The sequence below is a fragment of the Triplophysa rosa genome, linkage group LG11 (assembly GCF_024868665.1).
Source record: "Triplophysa rosa linkage group LG11, Trosa_1v2, whole genome shotgun sequence".
NCBI classification, from domain to species: Eukaryota; Metazoa; Chordata; class Actinopteri; order Cypriniformes; family Nemacheilidae; genus Triplophysa; species Triplophysa rosa.
In genome coordinates, this window is record NC_079900.1 from 17,747,112 (window position 1) to 17,767,280 (window position 20,169).

The 20,169-nt window shown below is 40.2% G+C and overlaps 1 protein-coding gene across 1 annotated transcript; it reads left to right on the top strand.

The window, feature by feature from the left end:
* The first annotated feature begins 986 nt into the window (after positions 1-986).
* On the top strand, positions 987-11,640 carry LOC130561289 (serine/threonine-protein kinase pim-1-like). Its single transcript, XM_057345507.1, has 10 exons — positions 987-1,249; positions 1,577-1,794; positions 8,722-8,961; positions 9,142-9,243; positions 9,832-9,911; positions 10,079-10,117; positions 10,516-10,897; positions 11,016-11,192; positions 11,279-11,374; positions 11,546-11,640. Exons 1-9 carry the CDS (start codon positions 987-989, stop codon positions 11,368-11,370), a joined length of 1,593 nt encoding a protein of 530 aa, XP_057201490.1. The 3' UTR covers positions 11,371-11,374; positions 11,546-11,640.
* Positions 11,641-20,169: the final 8,529 nt, after the last annotated feature.

Below are 20,169 nucleotides of genomic sequence, written 5' to 3' on the forward strand. Positions count from 1 at the left end.
AAAGCATGAACCAGATAGTATTACAATATTATTATAGTTCAGTTGTTCCTGTTGATAATCAATCAGCGAGTCAGACATTAGCACACGGCTGAATAAGGCCTGGTTCTTGGTTTGGTGCTCCCTGGAAGGATAATTAACACACAATTTACCAAATTAATTAATGAGGAGGAATTATTTAACAATTCAGATAGAAATTAGGTTTCTGGCATTTAAAAAAAGGTAGGATAAGAGCAAAAAGACTTGGTCTTTTGTAATGTTATTACTTTTTTATTACTCCCTGTACAACAGAAGTTACTTATGAATTCAGTTGTTCAGATGTAGCCTGATATTTACTTTAATTATGTATATATAATATATATTTACCTAGTCCTATTAAGCGAATCTGAATAATCTGCACTGTAAAAAAAACCCCGTAAAAAAACAGATAAAGTACTGGCAGAAAATTACCAGTACATTTTCCTTTATTTTACGGACATTTCCATTAATGCTAAAATGCAAATGAATGCAATGCAAAATGTAAAATACAGGTAAAACAACTGTAAAAATGAACACGGAAAGTTCCTTCATATTAATACAGTATATTGTGCCCTATTTTTACGGCTTTTTTTTAGAGTGCATCTGGCACCAGTTGCAAATGGCAAAAAAGGAAAAAGGAGAAGAAAGACCTACATGTGGGTTTTCTAGATCTTGCCAATGCCTTTGGATCAGTGCCACATGAGCTGCCGTGGACAGCCTTTGACTTCTTCCACGTTCCAGAGCAGGTCACAAAGCTGATTAAGGCATATTTTCAGGATCTCCGATTCCGTATTACCACACAGGATAGTACCACTGCGTGGCAACAGCTGGAGGTTGGCATAATGGCAGATTGCACAATTTCACCACTGGCTTTCACAATGGCAATGGAAATAATAATCCGGGCATCGCGTTGGGTGGTTGGAGGAAAGCGTTTGAAAAATGAGTTGCGCCTACCTCCAATCAGAGCATACATGGATGACATGACAACCATCACAACAACCAAAGCATGTACAAAGTGGCTGCTGGATAAGCTCCAGGAGAACATTAGTTGGGCACAAATGGAGGTTAAACCCAGCAAATCCCGCAGCATTTCTATTGTCAAGGGCAGGCTTACCAATGACAGGTTCTGTATAAAGGCTGAGCCCATACCAACAGTCAGGGAAAAGCCCATCAAAAACCTTGGACGGTGGTACACCGCAGACCTTAAAGACGCCGAACCGGTGGAACAACTCAGGCAAGAGACAGCCAGTGGACTCAAGAAAATCAATAATACAGCTCTTCCTGGGAAGCTGAAACTCTGGTGCTTCCAATTTGGTTTGTTGCCACGCCTGATGTGGCTAATTTCAATGTATGAGCTCACGGAGTCTCACGCCAACAACCTGGAGAGATTGGTGAGTACACAAGTGAGGAAATGGCTTGGGCTATCAAGATGCCTTAGCAACATAGGCCTGTACGGGAATGGAGCTCTCTCTCTTCCCATTTCAAGCCTTGTGGAGGAATATAAATGCACCAAAACAAGGTTAGAGATGACGCTCAAAGAATCCTGTGATCCCTGTGTAAGAGATGCTGCTCCAACAGTAGCAACAGGAAGGAAAAGGAACCCAACAACAGCGGTTGGAGATGCAAATCCAGCCCTCAGACATAAGGACATCGTGGGACAAGTGCAACATGACAGAGGGGGACTTGGTTTGGCATCAACCACACCCACGTGGCGAAAAGCAACACCAAAGGAACAGCGTCACCTGGTAGTGGAGGAGGTTAGCCATCAAGAGGAAGCAAGTAGATGTGCCAGAGCGGTCTCTCAAGCCCAGCAAGGCCATTGGATGAGGTGGGAAGGCATTGAACGGCGCAAAATCGCTTGGAGTGAGCTGTGGAGTATGGAAACAAACAGGCTAAATTTTATCATAAGAGCTACATATCATGTGCATCCCTCACCAACAAATCTGCATGTTTGGTGTGGACAGGATCCAGCCTGCCACCTATGTGCAGCTCCAGCAAACCTCAAACATATTCTTGCGGGTTGTAAGAAGATCTTGACACAGGGGAGATACACATGGCACCACAATCAAGTACTAAAGTGCTTGGCTGCAGCAGTAGAGACCAAGAGAGTGGCAGCAAATGCCATCCCCCAAAACGACAAGGCTAACTCGCTAAAAAGGCGACCCTTTATTCGGGAGGGGAAGAAACCGCGGGCCAAGCCCTTAACCCCAGATTCAGGTCTGCTGAGTATAGCCAGGGATTGGGAAATGCGAGTTGATTTAAACCACAAACTTATTTTCCCCTTGGAAATCGCAGCGACCATCCTGCGGCCGGACATGGTTCTGTGGTCCAGCTCCAGTAGGACAGTAGTTGAGTTGACTGTACCTTGGGAAGAGGCCATTAACGAAGCATTTGAAAGAAAGAATCTCTGGTATGCCAACTTGGCAGCAGAGGCTGAAGATCGGGGATGGACAGCGAAAGTGTTCCCGGTGGAAGTGGGCTGCAGGGGCTTTGTTTCCAATTCCACTTCAAGGCTGCTTAAGAAAGTGGGGATCAGAGGACAGGCCCAACAGACTGTAGTCAAAGAACTTGCCACTGTCGCTGAGAGAAGCAGCCACTGGCTGTGGTTGAAACGGAAGGACGAAATATGGGCTGCCAAGTGACCACGTAATAAAATGGTGTTGTGTTCTATTGTTATGCCATACGGGACCGGGGGCACTGAACTTGCATTAACGGAGCCAGTGGGGCTATAACAGCCTTAGCCAATGGGTTGGCGCGTATGGTTGTGTTGATTTTTGGTAATGTGTTGTAATGGTATGCCATACAGGACCAGGGCACTGAGCTTGCATTAACGGTGTGGGTAGTTGTGGCCTAATGGTTAGAGAGTCAGACTCGTGACCAGAAGCTTACCTGTTCGAATCTCAGTGCCGGCAAGTAACGACTGTGGTGCCTTTGAGCTGCAGTGATAGCTGCCCACTGCTTCTGGTGTATATGTGTTCACGACTTGCAGTGCGTGAGTTCATTACTCACTGGACGGGTTAAATGCAGAGGTCACCATAGCTGACAAATAGGTCACTCTCAGAGGACAGATCCAGTGGAGGATAATCAAGAACTGGCCAGTGGTGCAGAAAGAAGAAGCCAATGGCTGTGGTTTAGGCGGATGGACACAGCATGGGCTGCCAGATGACCTTGTAACAATGCGACACACACCCAGGTCTGATCAACCTGAGGTGAGCCTCCCTTAGCTGAGGGTGTCTTGTGATAAAGGGCCGAAACACCCAATGAGGCTAAGGTGCCCAACTGACCAGCAGCACCTCACCAAAATCTTTCACCCAGGATAATGTGATGAAATTGGGACACACAACTCATGAGATGTCTCTCTGATAATGGCAAGGAAAGGTAAGTATGCTATGTATCTCTATAATCATTTATCCCCCAAACACAGAGGATGCCTACCCGATGAACGAGTGAAACCTCAGACCTCCTTTCCTCTATTCATGTCCTTGACTGCTAACCCCTGTCAAGCATAAGGCGTGGGAAATGTCCTATTGGGCAATTCAACTGTGATGAAATAGTGGGATTATAACACCTAGTCCTATTAAGCGAATCTAATATGACTTTTGATTTTACTTTAAAACTAGATAGTGTAGGTATTATTGATGAAAAAGTGTAACAATAGCTTTATACAGATAAGTCAGAGAATATACTTTTGGTTTAAAAGTTTTTGGAATTTTCTCAACAATCACATTAAATGGGTGGATGCTTTTATGATAGATGGTGTGACTAATAAGATTCCAGAAATTGCTTTCAAAATATTAATTGTATTAACCTTGTAAATCAGGTTGTTAAAAGATTTTTTTAAAGATTGACCTTAGTCTTTTGTCATTTGAATAAAAAAAAATTCCACGTCTTTTTTATTATCTTTGTAGTAATTTGTTTTGGTTTGATTTTAAGATCTTTCTCAGAATATTTTTGTTGACGCTAAAGTGTTTTTATGATAAACCTTTAGTTTATTGCAGTCTTATCTTTATTATTCTTATATTTTCAGTTATTTCATTATTATGTCGATGGTTCAAAAAAGTACACAATTTTGTACATTTTAAATGTGAATTGTATTAATATATTGAAGCATTGGAGGGTGTAAAGAACACTAAGGCAAAGACTGTGGAATATTGCAAAGCCTAGCTTGAACTTCTATCCATCTTAGAAATTTATTTTTGCATTTCTTTTTTATTATTGTTAAACATTTTGTGTCGTTTTTTGAATGGTTTTGTATTTTTATTTATCCTATTCTTGTTATTATTGTTGTTTGTGTGTGCATTTGCTTTCGCTGTGAAATACAAAGGAGACTAATAAATATTGAGTTAACATATAAATATAATCTTACACAAAACACATTAGTTATATCTTATTTTAGTTTTCCTAGCATGCATGCATACATACTGCGTTAAACAAGAGAATGTTAAGCAACAAGTAAGCTTTGCAAGGTTCAGTTTATGTAGGCTACACTAGGCAGTTGTCCTCTCATCCCACTTCAGCATCCAGTAGAAAAACACATTGACCACTGTCTTTACTGGACGCGACACGCGCAATAGAAGCCATTATAATTAAAAAATGTGTCCACACTGGATGCGGCGCGATGACCCCATTGACAACAAGACATTTGCACACGGTGTCACAAGCTGCAGATGAATCAAACTGTCTTTATGGGTGCGTTTATATTTGGCATTAACATGCGATCTCGGTGATCCGAACAAGCAGATCGGATCTTCAGACAATCAGGACACAGCGCGTTTACACTTGTCAACAAGTGGCTTCCACATCTGGATAACTGATCGGATCTCTATAGTTTCCCGCCCATTATTTTAATAAGCCTGCAATTTAAAAATAGCCCCGGTGCGGGGAGATTTCACACAACACGTATAACGGGGAGGATGAGCATGTTACAGATTTGATACGCAGCCATGTTGAACTCGAGGCAGCGGTGGGAAGTAAACCATGGTTAAAACGATTAATGATCTTATATGAGAAAGCAGAGGACGTTTGTAAAATGACACAAGCTTTTGTACTTGAGCTGTGGCGGGTTTCACTCGCGCACACACACGCACGCAGGCCGAAGTTCCTATGATCAAAAGCGACCACTTACATCGTTCTCGACTATTTGGGCTGGTTCGGCTGAAAGTGACAGCGCGTGGTCTGCGCCCTAAATAGCGTGTTTACTGACATCAGCTATAAGCAACACTATACAATCTTGTTTCTGTGTGTAAATGATATACGGTGTATTCAGAGTAGTGATGTTTCGTTCGTGAACGAATCGTTCATTTTGAACGAATCTTTAAGTGAACGAATCGTTCTCGTTCACGAAATGTGACCATGGACAACAAAACCCGTCTTATGGGTCAATTTTTCAAAATTGAGATTGTTACATCACCTGAAAGCTGAATAATTAAGTTTTCTATTGATGTATGGGTTGTTAGGATAGGACAATATCAGGTGGAGATACGACAGTTTAAAACTCTGGAATCTGAGGGTGCAAAAAAATCAAAATATTGAGAAAATCGCCTTCGAAGTTGTTAATCGGAGGCACTGTAGCAGGCCATCCACTCACAAAAATAAAGTTTTGATATATCTATGGTAGGAAATTTGCTCAATATCTTCATGGAACAGGATCTTTACTTAAAATCCTAATGATTTTTGGCATAAAAGAAAAATAGATAATTTTGACCCATACAATGTATTTTTGGCTTTTACTAAAAATGTTTCTGTGCTACTTAAGACTGGTTTTGTGATCCAGGGTCACAAATGCAATGACTCATATTTCTCGTTCACTGAAATCTCTCCCTCGAGCACAGAGCGTCTTGGCTTAAAGAGTGTCTAAAGCACGAGCCAATGGCGTTCGAGAGTGGGCTTTGACAAAGCATATGATTGGTTGAATGTACTGAACGAATACGCCCTTCACTGAACGAGCCTGTGTTTGAGTCTGAACGAGACCCGCTGATTCTCGTTCGTGAACGAGCTGTTACTTCTGCCTGTCTCCTGTTCAACAAGTACAGAAACGGACACAATGTAAAGATCCTTACGAAAATAATTAAATAATGCAAGCTGATGGTTAAATGTAACAAAGACAAATTAACATTGTCATTTTTATTGCATGGAAAATGTCAAGCCCTGTTATTGTACTGCAAGCACAGGTGTTTTGTGTGCATTTTGTATCATTTATTGTTCTTTCAAATAAAAACGACTTCATTACGTTTAATTCATGTCATGCACTTCTCTAAAAACTGTAAAACAAAAAAGTATTGGTTAGCTCTCATTCGCGTCACGTCAGCAAATAGCATTCCAGTTCCGGCTGTGAAGGGACATGTAATTGGTTAGATCTTCCACTGAACGAATACGCCCACACTGACCAGTCTCTGTTGAGTCTGAACGAGAGAGAGAGAGATCGTGAACGAATTGAACGAACTGGTAAGTGTCGTTCATGAACGAATTGAACGAGAGTGTACAGTACACTGTAGGTCGGTCATTTAGCATGTGAGTCTCGTTCAGCAATCAGCAGAAAGCGGATGCAAAGCGCAGTTACAGGTAGGCTACTTTGCACGCTTGTTTATTTAAAATACATAAACTTTACGTTTAACATAATCCCAGATTTATGAATGTGTAAATGACCAAACAATTAACTTTTTAATTATGCAGAAAACCTTGTGCGTTGGTCATCTGAACACTTATTTAGACTTATTTTATTTATTTAATGAGTAGATCAGAGACACACATTTTAATAAAGCCTGTAATCAGTTTATACGTCCATTAATACGTTCGTTGACATAACACAACTCTTTTTCGCCACCTGCTGGCGTATTATAGAAATGGTCACTGAACGAATCTGAACGAATCATTTTGGTGAACGAACTGAAAAAGAACGAATCACTAAAATTGAATCATAATTCCCATCACTACTTCAGAGCTCCGTTTCAAGCTGCCCGTCTGCCGCTTAATCTGTTTCTCGGGACGGTACTTTCGAGTCAGATCCGTGGGCGTGGCTTGTTGGTTTTGACTAAATCTTTGGTGTTTCAAGTCTTACGAAACCTTTACCCTAACCCACACCCTAACCCTAACCTTACTCTAACCATCTAAACTACCTATGATTGTTAAAATTGATGAAAAAACACGTTTGGGTGATGACGTCAGACTCGAAACACCAAGGATTTAGTGAGAGCCGTACGAGACACAAGCGGCAGCAGCCCTCGGGGAACCGGAGAGTTGATTACGCCGTATAGGCTACAGTAAACACACACACACGTATGTTAGAAACAAGCTGGTATAGTGTTGCCATTCGTGTCTGTGACATGAAAATAAACAAATGATGCGTTTTAAAACACAGCTGGCGCTGTGTGTGCGAGTCAACGCCATTCATGGCAGTCACAAATACAGTGACGATACAGTTGAAGTGGTCAAGTAAAACATCTCGTGTGATTTGACATAAATCCTCTGTAGGTTAAAGTATCCATGATAATTTCGTGGGAAAATGAACGACTGTGCAACGTTCGGGAGCAAGAGTAAACTTTCCTCTGTATTTGTCATCTGCTCCGCAGTCTGACAGGTTTCGGACAGACGAGAGAATAATGATAGCGGGCGGGGTTTTCTGTGAAATTGTACCGGTAAATGTAGATAAACTGTCTGGATTGCGTTTACATTACACTGAGATCCGATCACAATGCGTCCTCGACTACCTATGGATCAGGACACGCTGATCGGATGACATTCCTATCAGAAGCGCGTTTACGCTTGTCTTTTCAATGTGTATGTGGACAACATCCAGATACAGATCGCATGTTAAAACCAAATATAAACGCACCCTATGTTGCGTCATAAAGGTTTAGAACGCTGTCGCGAGTATAAGTGTGTGCGCCCACCGCTAGTTTTCCTTGTGGGAGAGTTGAGGCGACTCGTAGCGATTCTTGTCAGCTTTCGAGTGTGTTTTTTCGTCAAAGCTCTTGATATTTGTCAAAGCTTTTGCTGTTTTGCGAAATCTTTTTTGTGCGAAGACGATCATTTTTACGAGTAAAAGTATATTGTCGATTGCACAAATGGCCTCCAGCGGATCTGAAAAGCGGGGTACAGTGCATTTCTACATTTTAATATTATTTGTTTATAAGTATTGATATGATTTATATGTTGCAATGTTCGTGATGTGTAGGGGAAGCGAGCATCAATTTGTTGGTAAATCTAAAAAAAACCCGTTTTATTTTTGCTCTGTAAAGTTACCAAGCTTGTTTCTACCATATGCATAGTAGAAGCCAACAGCGATGTCCGAATCGTAAATTTGAGCTATATTTGTTTTTACCGACCCCTCAGGACAAAATAATTTGGCAAAATGGTCAAATGACACGGGTTTTGTTACAAAAATCCATAGCAAACAAAACGCTAACAGGATAAAGCAAACATTGAATACTGTTTAATCGGTTATTAATATTTAATACGATGTGTAAAAGTGGTCATGAACAAGATGGCAACATCATCTTATACTATAGTATACGTTTCAGTGAATGTTGTTTTTAAAACAGCTTTGTAAAAACATTGTGCTAAAATGCTCAGGTCCTCAATGACAGGTGTCCTGTATAGGCCCCTCATGTTTTTACTACTCTAACAATCATTATTCTGTCAAATGAAGTTCAATGATGGTGCAATAATAACAATGTATTGTTTTTGAAACTTATGCTGTTATTTCAGCCTCACGCTACCTTCACCGGACTGAATCCACTCCTTGTGAAGGAAACAAGCGCTATAGGTCCAGAAGTCCTTTGACCCGGTCTGATCAGGAGGATGAAGCAAGGAAGTCGAGTGACCGCTTTCCAGAACCCCTGTCAAAGCCAAGCCAGTCAAAGCGCGAGAGTGTCTTCACACCTCTGTCCTTTGAGCTGCAGGCCTCACCAGTGTCCTCATCCAAATGTGATAGAGTTAAAAAGCGTGGTAAGTGATCTGCACAATATCTTCTTCCTGATACATTATTTGCATGCTGCAGTACAATGTTCATGATGTGTAGAAGAGATGTTGGTCAGTTATATCGTTTCACATTTGTGGTAAATCTCAGACTATATGAATAACCAACCAGCTTCATCACACCTCTTCCCAACATGCTGTCTACTTCAGGTTCCACGGGTCTGTCCCAGAAAGGATGTGCTCCTGAGAGAAAGAAGAGACCTTGTTCGTCTTTTTCAAGCCAACGGGCCGTCCCCCAGAAAAGAAAAGTGGAAGAACATCAAGACGGCGAGCATCCGCAGAAGAAGCTCAGAAAGGAAAACCCGCCCTCTCCCTCCTCCACTACACCAGGCTTCCGTGCCATGGAAGGTAAGACTGTGCTTACATTAAATTAAATGAATTGCTAATCCGTTCAATGATTTAGTTTTAGACAATGCTTTGTGTTCCATAGGCCCCCAGCGGCTGCCATCATATTCCACTGTACAGGCACAAGAGGAGAACGCTCAGAAACCTCAGAGCGATCAGAGTGACTTCCATGCCATTGAAGGTAAGACTGGGTTTATAGTAAATGAGTTGTCACTTAATGATTTCCCTTTAAAATGTTCATCCTTGAAAAGGCTGCGTTTCACCGCAAAATATTTTTACACTTTTTGGCCCACTTGTGTACTTTAACGTAAAACTGATTGCTGGATTTACATTAGGTAACCTCCTGCTCAAACACAACCAATAATCAGTTTTATGACATTTCATTTAATAACGTCATCTAATCTTTTGTTGTGTGTGAGTGAGTGAAAATCAGATTGCTCAGTTGGTGTTTTATCGTTGATTTTACTCTGACATGTTTTCTCCTGAAAGGACTGCCATATTTACAAGGTCCTAAACTGGGGGAAGGTGGATTTGGCACCGTGTATGCCGGGACCCGCATATCTGATGGATTGCAAGTGAGTCGTTATCTCCTTACCTACCTTTTTCTTAAATAGCTATTACGATTTTGTTTTTAGAATTTATGTCAGCAGAACCAAAAAGCAACAGTACCGTTTTCACACTCAAAGTTTTTTCACACAAACTACAGTCTGTATGTTCATTGTCATTGTTTTTTGCTCTGCAGGTTGCCATCAAATACGTGTCTAAAGAGTTGGCAAAAAAGGTGGAGGACTCTGAAAATGTAAGTTCCACTTTGATTCTCTTTGTTTAACATTTACATTTACAGTGACCCCAAAAATATTCAGACACCTACACTATGCATGTTCATTTATTAATGTCTTTGTATTAAACAATAATACCAAAAAAACTAAATATCAAAAGCACACAAAACACATCAAACAAAACGTAAAAAAAAAAAAATGTGTTCAATAATATTAGTACCGTGTTGTGTTTAAAATGAAGAAAGAATTTGGAAAATGTTTGGTTGTAAAACATGTCCATTGTACTAGTAACATTTGTTTGCATGTGCCAAATCCATTTGGATCTTTCCACATTTTTTGGGGGTCACTGTACATCTGAATTCAGCCTTTAAAGAAAGCTTAATCAAAATCTTGGAACTAGGAACATCTTTCTATATTGCAGGGTTCAATACCATTGGAGGTGGCATTATTACTACATGTGAGTGCACCTCCGGCCTGTCCCAACATCGTGCGCCTTTTGGAGTGGTTCGAGCAGCCAAAACATTATGCTCTGATCCTGGAGCGTCCTGATCCGTGCGAAGATCTTGTAGAGTTCTCCAACCGCAGCGAAGATACGGACGAGGAGATGGCCAAGGACGTTATCCTGCAGCTGATCAACGCTCTGAAACACTGTGAGAGCAGAGGAGTCCTGCACAGAGATGTCAAGCCTGAAAACATCCTCGTCTGCACGGACACGCGTGAAGTCAAGCTGCTGGATTTCGGCTGTGGAGATTTTCTAATGAGCAACTACAAAAACTTTGCAGGTTGTTGTTGGCGGAGTCCTCAAGAAAAGATCTCAGCGTTTTTAAGTGACAGTGTGATACCTACAGGTTTTTTGGACTGGGACTTTTTTGTTTATTTTCTTCCATTTTGATCTCTCAGGAACTATCGTCTATGCTCCACCCGAGTTGTTTCACTTCAGGCGGTACCATGCAGGGCCTACAACCGTGTGGTCTGTAGGCATTACACTGTATGAAATTCTGTCCGGTTCAGTCCCGTTCTCCGGCATTATGGAAATCATCAAGAATGAACCTGTTTTACCGGATTTCCTCTCTAAAGGCAAGATCAAGATCAAGAGACTTAACAAGGGAGTGATTTGCTCTTCTGTATTGTTGAAGACAAGGACTATATGTTTTGTTTAACAGAATGTCGACACCTGCTCCAATGGTGTCTTGATAAAAATCCAGATAATCGGCCCAGTTTGGAGGACATTGAGCGTCATCCCTGGTTTCAGTGAACAGGTAACCTATAACATTACTTGTATATAAATCATCATGGATAGTTAACTTCGATTTGTTTTAAAGTACTCAAGACTTTTATCTGTATGTTATTAATATTATTTTTGTAAGTAGAGAATGCTCTGAAGGTTTTGTTTTCTATAGTCTTAAAACAGTTTTGAATTATCTATGTAGAATCATCTGGATGGTCATCTTCAGGACGAGAGAGAGAGGCATATCATATTATAGAGTAAGAATGATGATAATCCCTCGAAAAAATCAACTCAGCCTCAACATCCGAGCAGCTTCATCGCACCTCTTCCCAACGTGCTGTTCACATCAAGTTCTACGGTTCCATCCCAAAAGAGGTGTATTCCCGAGAGAAAGAAGAGAGATCTCCTTGTTGTTTTTAAGTCAACTGACCCACGAGGAGAACAGGAAGACGGGTGCCATATGCCAGAAAAGAAAAGTGGACGAACATCAAGACAGCGAGCGTCCGCATAAGAAGCTCAGAAAGAAAGACCTGTCCTCGCCTTCATTCATCACTCCAGGCTTCCATGCCATGAAAGGTAAGACAGTAAATGAAATGAACTATGAATCTGTTCAATGATTTGGTTTTAAACAATGCTCTGTGTTCCACGGTCCTCGCTAACCTGTATTTTTCCCACAGTGTCAGGTTCTGCAGATCCCTCGCAGAAAGACCACATCGCTCAGGAAAGAAAGGGAGATGTTTTCCAAAATCACGCTTGCAGAAGATGCCTGAATAGCCAAGAAAGGATTTCAAAGTATGGGGTGACCTGGCGTCACACTGAAGTTCAGAGCGGCTGCCATCATATTCCACTGTACAGGCCCAAGAGGAGGAATTTGCCACCGTGTATGCTGGGACCCACATATCTGATGGATTGCAAGTAAGTTGTTCTTTCCTCCTTTTCTTAAACAGCTATTAGGATTTTGTTTTTGGGAATTTATGTCAGCAGAACCAAAAAGCAACAGTACAGTTTTCACACTCAAAGGTTTCACAATAACAGAGAAACAGTCTGTAAGTTCCCTGTCATTGTTTTTTGCTCTGCAGGTTGCCGTTAAATACGTGTTTAAAGAGTTAGCAGACAAGATGGAGTTTAGGGTCATCTGGATGGCCATCTTAAGGACGAGAGATCAACGTCAGAGATCATATTAGCAGTCGTCTTGAATAAAATCTTTTGACAATGATTTTACTCTAGTATACTTGTTAATACTAAGTTTAAAATGTATAAAATTATTTTTATGCTATACTTTGTGAGGAAATATCGTTTAACTTGACAAATATACTGTAAAAGTGTCCTATGGTGTGACAGCAAATTTTGGGAGAAAAAAAAAAAAAAAAGAAGATACATCTCTCTTATGCTATTTTATATTATAAATGTAAATACTAATATCATAAAATAACATATTATTAACTGTTTGTTTTCTAAATTTATGCTATGTCGCATCATAGACGTGTATCACTTGACAATAGAGTATTGTAAAAATCCCCAGCAGACAGGGGCCCTTTCTTAATATGCGTTCTTCAGCGGTCTTGTGTCCTCATGTTCTCGCTCTACGTTATCAATAACTGTCAAAGTTCAGTTCCAATACTCAAGAACACAAGACCAGAGAACGCATGAAAATACCCGGATGTGTTCTTGATATCAGGGATGCATTGAATGCTGGCTTGCGTGCTTACGGAACCCGCTTGAAGTCCCAGAAGTCAATGTGGCGCGTCTATTCAAGTTCGTTTTTCAGAGGCTGCCTCGCAAGACCGGTCTCCACGAGAACACAAGTCAGCTCTTTGCGTTCTTGGAATTGAGAAACCGAAGGTTAAGTGGTGATGTTTGACCACATTGTGGTTTCAGCATTAACAGATGCTATATTAATTCTATTAAGGGAAACAAGACTGTAAAATTATTAGAGATCACACTCACCCTGCATTTTATCTCTTTAAACAGTCTGTTTTATTGATTGTACTGTAATGTTTAACTTATTGGGCACTTGAATCTACATTTACATGTTTATATACTGTATTTATTGATGTGTTTTAATGTGTATATCTATTTAATGTGTACATCAAACTCTTATGAACTTTAAATATACAGGTGCAAGGGCTTATGGGTATTCCTCACAGCAGACTGTACAGAAAATAACACGTGTATGTATTGTATATCCACTAAGAACTAAAGAACATTTTAGGTTGTGTGTAGTCATGACTTCATTTTGTAAGACAACATGGCAGACACACAATGTTTACAGATACATACAGTTTAAATAAAACAAAAATAGTTTGGTACATTTTCAACAGCAGTGTGTGTTCATTAATAAAATAAAACATTCAAAACACACAAACTTTACAGTCAAATACCTTTTAGTGCAGTCAGGGGAGACAAAACACTCGAAATAGGAAAAAAGAATTAATAGAAAACAGAAAAATTATGTATAGAATACATCATTATTGCAATATTTTGATAATATGTACATTAGTGCTACTAACAGATAAAATAATTGTCTGTATATGTTTGTAATTAACAGCACTATCAAGTGTGTATATGTTTTTGTATATATTTGTATGTTAGCTTTACTGACTTCATCAAATTTAAACCATTTCAAGAAATGAAATAGTCATTGATAGTCATTTTATCCAAAATCTCTAACTTAAGACTTGATGAAATATTGTCTAATAAGATACTTTTTCTGTTAGAATAATATTTATATATGTAATGTTCAAGTGACTACATTATTCTATAAACATTATTATGTTCAAATGTGTCATGATCCCGCCTTCCTAGCAGCTGTATCTTGTTCTGGCCGACGGGATCATGACAGCCCCATTTCTTGAGTTTGTTTTGGAAGCACATGGCCATTGATTGTGCCTTGTGCTTCCCGTCCTGTGTCTTAGCTCCACCCCCTTGTTTCCTTATTCATTATCCCATTATCAGTTCACGCCCTTCACCTGTTGCCCTCGTTATGCCTCTTTTGTTCCTCTCCTATTTAATGCCCTTGTGTTTGCTGGTCTCTTTAAGTTAAGTTAAGTTTTAAGTCTTGTTATGTAAAAGTATTTTGTTCTTGTTTTCCCCCTAGAGGGATTTTTGAGTTATGTTTTGTCCTGTCAATAAAATGTCTTTTGTTGAGAGCTGTCTGCACTTGGGTTCTGTTTCATGTCAGTCTACTGACAGAACGATCCAGCCAAAGAAGAACCCAGCAGACAGCTCACTGGGCACCTCTCCAGGGTGGATCTCCCCAGGGTCCCCTCCAGGGTTGATCTCCTCCGGGTCCCTCTCTCAAGGGTCGAGGCTGTCAGGGTCCCCCCAGGGGTCGATGCCGCCGGGTTCCCCCCAGGGGTTGATCTCGCTGGGATCCCCTTCAGGGTCGATGCCGCCGGGATCCTCATCAGAGTCTGCCCCTGTCTGTGGCCCTCCCTACGTCTGTTCCTGTCTCTGGGCCACCAGTGTGTGTTCCTGTCTGCGGGCCCCCCAGGGGTTGTTCCTGGGAGCTGGCCCTCTGGTGTCTGTTCCTGTCTGCGGGCCCCAGGTGTATGTTCCTGTTTGTGGGCCCCCTAGGGGATGTTCCTGGGCACGGGCCTTCTGGTCTCTGTTCCTGTCTGTGGCCCTACCGAGTGTGTTCCTGTCGCGGGCCCCAAGTGCATGTTCCTGTCTGCGGGCCCCTCAGGGGATGTTCCTGGGCACGGGCCTTCTTGTGTCTGTTCCTGTCTGTGGCCCTCCAGAGTGTGTTCCTGTCTGCGGGCCCAAGTGTATGTTCCTGTTTGTGGGACCCCCAGGGGATGTTCCTGGGCACAAGCCTTCTGGTGTCTGTTCCTGTCTGTGGCCCTCCAGAGTGTGTTCCTGTCTCTAGGCCCCAAGTGTATGTTCCTGTTTGTGGACCCCCCAGGGGATGTTCCTGGGAGCGGGCCCACTGGTGTCTGTTCCTGTCTGTGGCCCACCTGTGTGTTCCTGTCAGTGGGCCTCTAGTGTGTTCCTGTTTTGGACTTTTAGTTACCATTTTGCAGTGTTTTGATTTTTGATTTGTTTTGTTCATGTCGTGTTCCCCCTTGGGGCCGCCAGGTGGCGTCCCTTGGGGGAGGGGTACTGTCATGATCCCGCCTTCTTAGCAGCTGTATCTTGTTCTGGCCGATGGAATCATGACAGTCCCATTTGTTGTGTTCGTTTTGGAAGCACATGGCCATTGATTGTGCCTTGTGCTCCCGTCCTGTGTCTTAGCCCCGCCCCCTTGTTTCCTTATTCATTATCCCATTATCAGTTCATCCCCTTCACCTGTTGCCCTCGTTATGCCTCTTTTGTTCCTCTCCTATTTAATGCCCTTGTGCAGTAAGCACATTTTTAGAACAAATGTAGTTAACAAAGTATCAGGCCGAATTAAAAGCTATCTATGCAGCACTCTGCTGTTCCTCAAGGTCAAGATAGTGTAAAAGAGAATTTAATCACGCTGAAGGTTTCAACAATGTTAATACCCGATGGTGTTATGTGTTCTCTTTATTCTAAGCAGGTATTCAGTGGAAATTTATGTCAAGTGTTACAATCTTCACGTTTTACACATCTGTATATCTCAGGAGAAATGATACAGGTCAGAGGAGGTCAGTGAAGGGTCATGACACCCATTACAATTTCAAAATTAAAATTCATCTGAAAATGTGAGCTAAGTAGAAGCATTTTATTGGCTTTCTAGAAGCTGCAAACTAGGAATGAGTCTTATGAATGGGTTTCAAGCTGTAGCCGGTGATGTATAACATTATGATTGAATATTAAAGCACTTCTTGTTTCAATTAAATGATTCGTTTTTAGCTCAGTGTTTCTTTAGAGAACACACTGCTTTAAAGGTTGGACAGAAAAAAGATCTTGTCTACCTAGGAACACACATCTGCACTGTTCATTCCTACTGCATTAGTACGGTAAAGAGATGACCTTGATTCTGAATGAGCGCTACATGTTAAGAACTGATTTACAACACCTGTGAAACTGAAGCTATAAAACAGACAAGCAAACTGACTTTAACCTTGTCACAACAATGCTGTTGATATATGACTATTTTTGTAAATTGTTTTTGTCACTGTTTGTCACTGTACCTGCAGTACTGCAAACCTTAGTTTTCTAAAACTTATTTGCAGCAGAACTTGTGTGTATAAAAACAAGTACTCCTAAACTCCTAAAAAATGTGTTCTTGAGGTTGTCAGGAAAGCTTTGGTCAAGAGCATAAATTAGACTGTACAGCATGATGAATGCAAAAATCACACAGTCTAGGTTACTCAAAACCTTGATGCCCTCGATCACAATTCCTACATCATCTGGTTTTGTAGAACCTTCTCCTCAGATTGTGTAAATCCCCATGACTGTGCTTGCAATGCCACTTTCTGCATCCTCAATGGCTGAGGCCTAGACAAAACACAGAAGATTACATGACAAAAGGTTACGTTTGATACAACAGATAACTCTAATTTCGATTAGAGCACCACTTATTGCTCAAAATATATTATGTTTTGTTTCAACATTATGCAGCACCACTTCATAAACGATAAGTGTATGTGATTTCCCCACTAAAGGAGTAGTTCACCTTCAAAATGAAAATTCTGTCATGATTTACTCACCTTCTTCCCATTTCAAACCTGTATGACTTTCTATCTTCTGCAGAACACAAAATAATATATTTTGAAGAATGGAACTGAATCAAAACTGTTTGTCGCCATTCACTTCTATTGCATGGACACAAAACCAATACAGGTCAATGGGGACCCACGGTTTTCTGTTACCAACATTCTTCAAAATTGCTTCTTTTGTGTTCTGCAGAAGAAGAAAAATCATACAGGTTTAAAATGTCAAGAAGGTGAGTAAATGATGACAGAATTTTCATTTTCGAGGTGAACTACTCATTTAAAGAAAAATTATGTTATGAATTACTCGCCCTCAAATCGCTAGACAAGCCTAGGACATGGTGACATTTGATGAGGCCCAGGAGCTTTCTTTGCACTGCCACATTCACAATCCTGGAAGAAGAATAAAAAGTATTTAGATTTCATATTAAAATTTTTATGATTTTATTTTAAAAATTTTACTTAAAATAAGTAAATCAGATTGTTTGAGCAAATATGACTTACTATCACTAGGAGGCTGATGTTCAGTTCGTGATTTTCTTAAATCTGTGAAAGAGATGTATATTAAGTTTGGGAACAATAACTTTTAGATCTGGTTCATCATGCAATTCTGTAAAATTCAATGAAATTTGCCCTTTGTATTACAACTGGGGCACTTTTCTGGGCACAAACTCAGGCACTAGTGTACATTCCTATGCATACATAGTGTTTCACAGAAATTTTACCAACTGATGTATTCCAGTGCTTCCGCTAGGATTTTGTGGAACTGTGGCGCTGGATGACGCGTCATCACGTAGTTTTACTGTTGCAAATTCAGACCCACCCCTTTCGCCTCTACTATGTGAACGGTCTGTAATCTAATACAGATTATTGCATAATAAAGATGTTCTTACATAGTTTCCGTTTCTGTTGTCAGTACTGATTTATAACCGCCTGACAAAATCACTAAACGCATTTTAAAAAGCGGGGATTTTGGCTAACGTTATAGGCTATTCTTTCACACAGTTCACAGCCTCTAAACCTATGCTTATTAACAGACGATCCGTGTTCATGTTTATATATCCAAACAATCGATAACAGTGACATGTTTTAAAAACGCCGTTTGTACTCTATTATTCACGTGTCCGCCACAGTAAGGTGAACTGAATGTGGTATTTCTCCCTACCGCTCACTGCACTGAGTAGATGCCGAGAAAGAGATCCGTGCGGCGGGAAAGCGAGACCTCGGACTCGCGGGGCAGTACTAACATTACTGACGACAATTTCCCACTAGATGTAAGATGAGGTTAATCAAAAAACACACTAGATTTGGTGCTATGCAACGTTTTTAATTTAGAAGGTTATAAAAGGGCGGGAATGCCACAATGTGCATGAAGCAAGCAGCGGCAGTGAGACTGAGGAGAACAATTCACCTAAATTATCTTTCAACGCTATTGTATATTTCACTCAAAATTACGACATAGACAGTATTTAGTAGTCAAAAAATCGTATACTTACCAATAACGAATTAAACGGCAAGAGAATCCGTCGTAACCCCTCATCCCTCCTCATCCCACAGCAGAAAATGGCGGCCACACATTCGAGTTCGTTCCTTGAGTTTATTTTGCTCATGCGCAAACCAAATTAATTTGAGTTGGTCGTACTAGAATGAATCTCACAGATGACACTATTTATTCATTTTATGTCAGAATAAAGAAATATTTTCATGTATTGCTATAAATTATTATTTTTAAATAAAGTCAACATAATTTTAATGTTCTTATGAAAGACGGGCTTGAATCGTTTTTTTTTTTTAGTGTACTTATTGCTGCATACAAGTTCTAAAGCCATGCACCAAGAATACTTTCACTTGACTTAACAGAAAAAAGTCCTCATTTTGCAGAGATGATCATGTGCTGTGCGTGTCACCGGTATATTTTAACATTTGGTTTTGGATAATCATTCAGTGTTACAGGACTTTAGTCATACATAGTCACGCAGCCAAATGCATGCAGGCAAGAATTCGTTATCCCAATAATAATCTCTAGATTAAACCAGGTAATGAAGAGAGAGAATGAATGTGTTTTAAAATATAATAAAATGGCAATGTTTTTTGTTAACGACAGATGTTTGAACTGAAAGGTAAACTTAAATTCTTAACACAAGGATAAACTCTGGCAATGTTTCTACATAAATTACCCATCAAGTAACTGTTCATTTTGTTCATAACTGTTCATATTGAATGTAATTAAATGCATTTTTAAATGTAAACATGTAGGGGTGGTTTCCCAGACAGGGTTTAAGGCTAGTCCCAGACTAATTTAAATGTTAGTGTCTTGATTGGAAACAACTTGCATTGACAAATCTTAAAATACACCAATGTGATTGTTTTGTCTCAAAATGCACACGATAATGTTTTTTTGTAAAGTATGTTTTTCCTAATTTTAAAATAATCCCTGTCTGGGAAATTTACCCCAAAACATCAGTGGTCAAGATGGTGTAAAAGGGCTTACTTTAAATCTTTGCATCACTAAACCATGCAGACCCATTTTAACAAGTTTTCAAGTAATCGTGTAAAAAGTAAGTGTGAACTGAGAAAGCTTTTCAAGGGCTGTCTCCAAAATATTCACTTTCACTTACATCATTCAAGCTGTTTGAAACCTAGGTGCAGCTGCGGTAGCCATGGAGACTGCAGAATCCACTGATGTCAGCCCAATCCAACTTCAGAATTGTACTTGGAGGCAGCTTTGTGTGTCAAGATTATACTCGTGAGAGACTTTTTGTGATGGCGACACATATTCGTTTTGTTCTGTTACTTTGTACATTTGGTCCACTGCAAAAGCTGGCAACATGTTTTATGGCTGTAATATCAGTCCAATCAAAGTACACATATTAATAATGATAATATATTTTTTTAATATAAAAAGATATCAAATGTAGTCTATTTCTCTAAATTAGACCTTTGGTTCTACAGACATGTTTATTGATATACTATAGCCCATATGCCTCTTTCATTCATGTTAATGCCATAAACAATGAATGTTATTATATATCAGAGTTATAATACAGCCTATGTGCATTTACTCAAAGTTTCATAAACATCGTTTTAGACTAAGAGATGTTTAAAAGCAAGTCTGTTTTCATCTTCCATGGCAAAAGTTAAAATTGTTTTTACCACAAAACCCTTCCAACCTTTCCATTTCAATGAACATATTAAAACTGCAAATCAA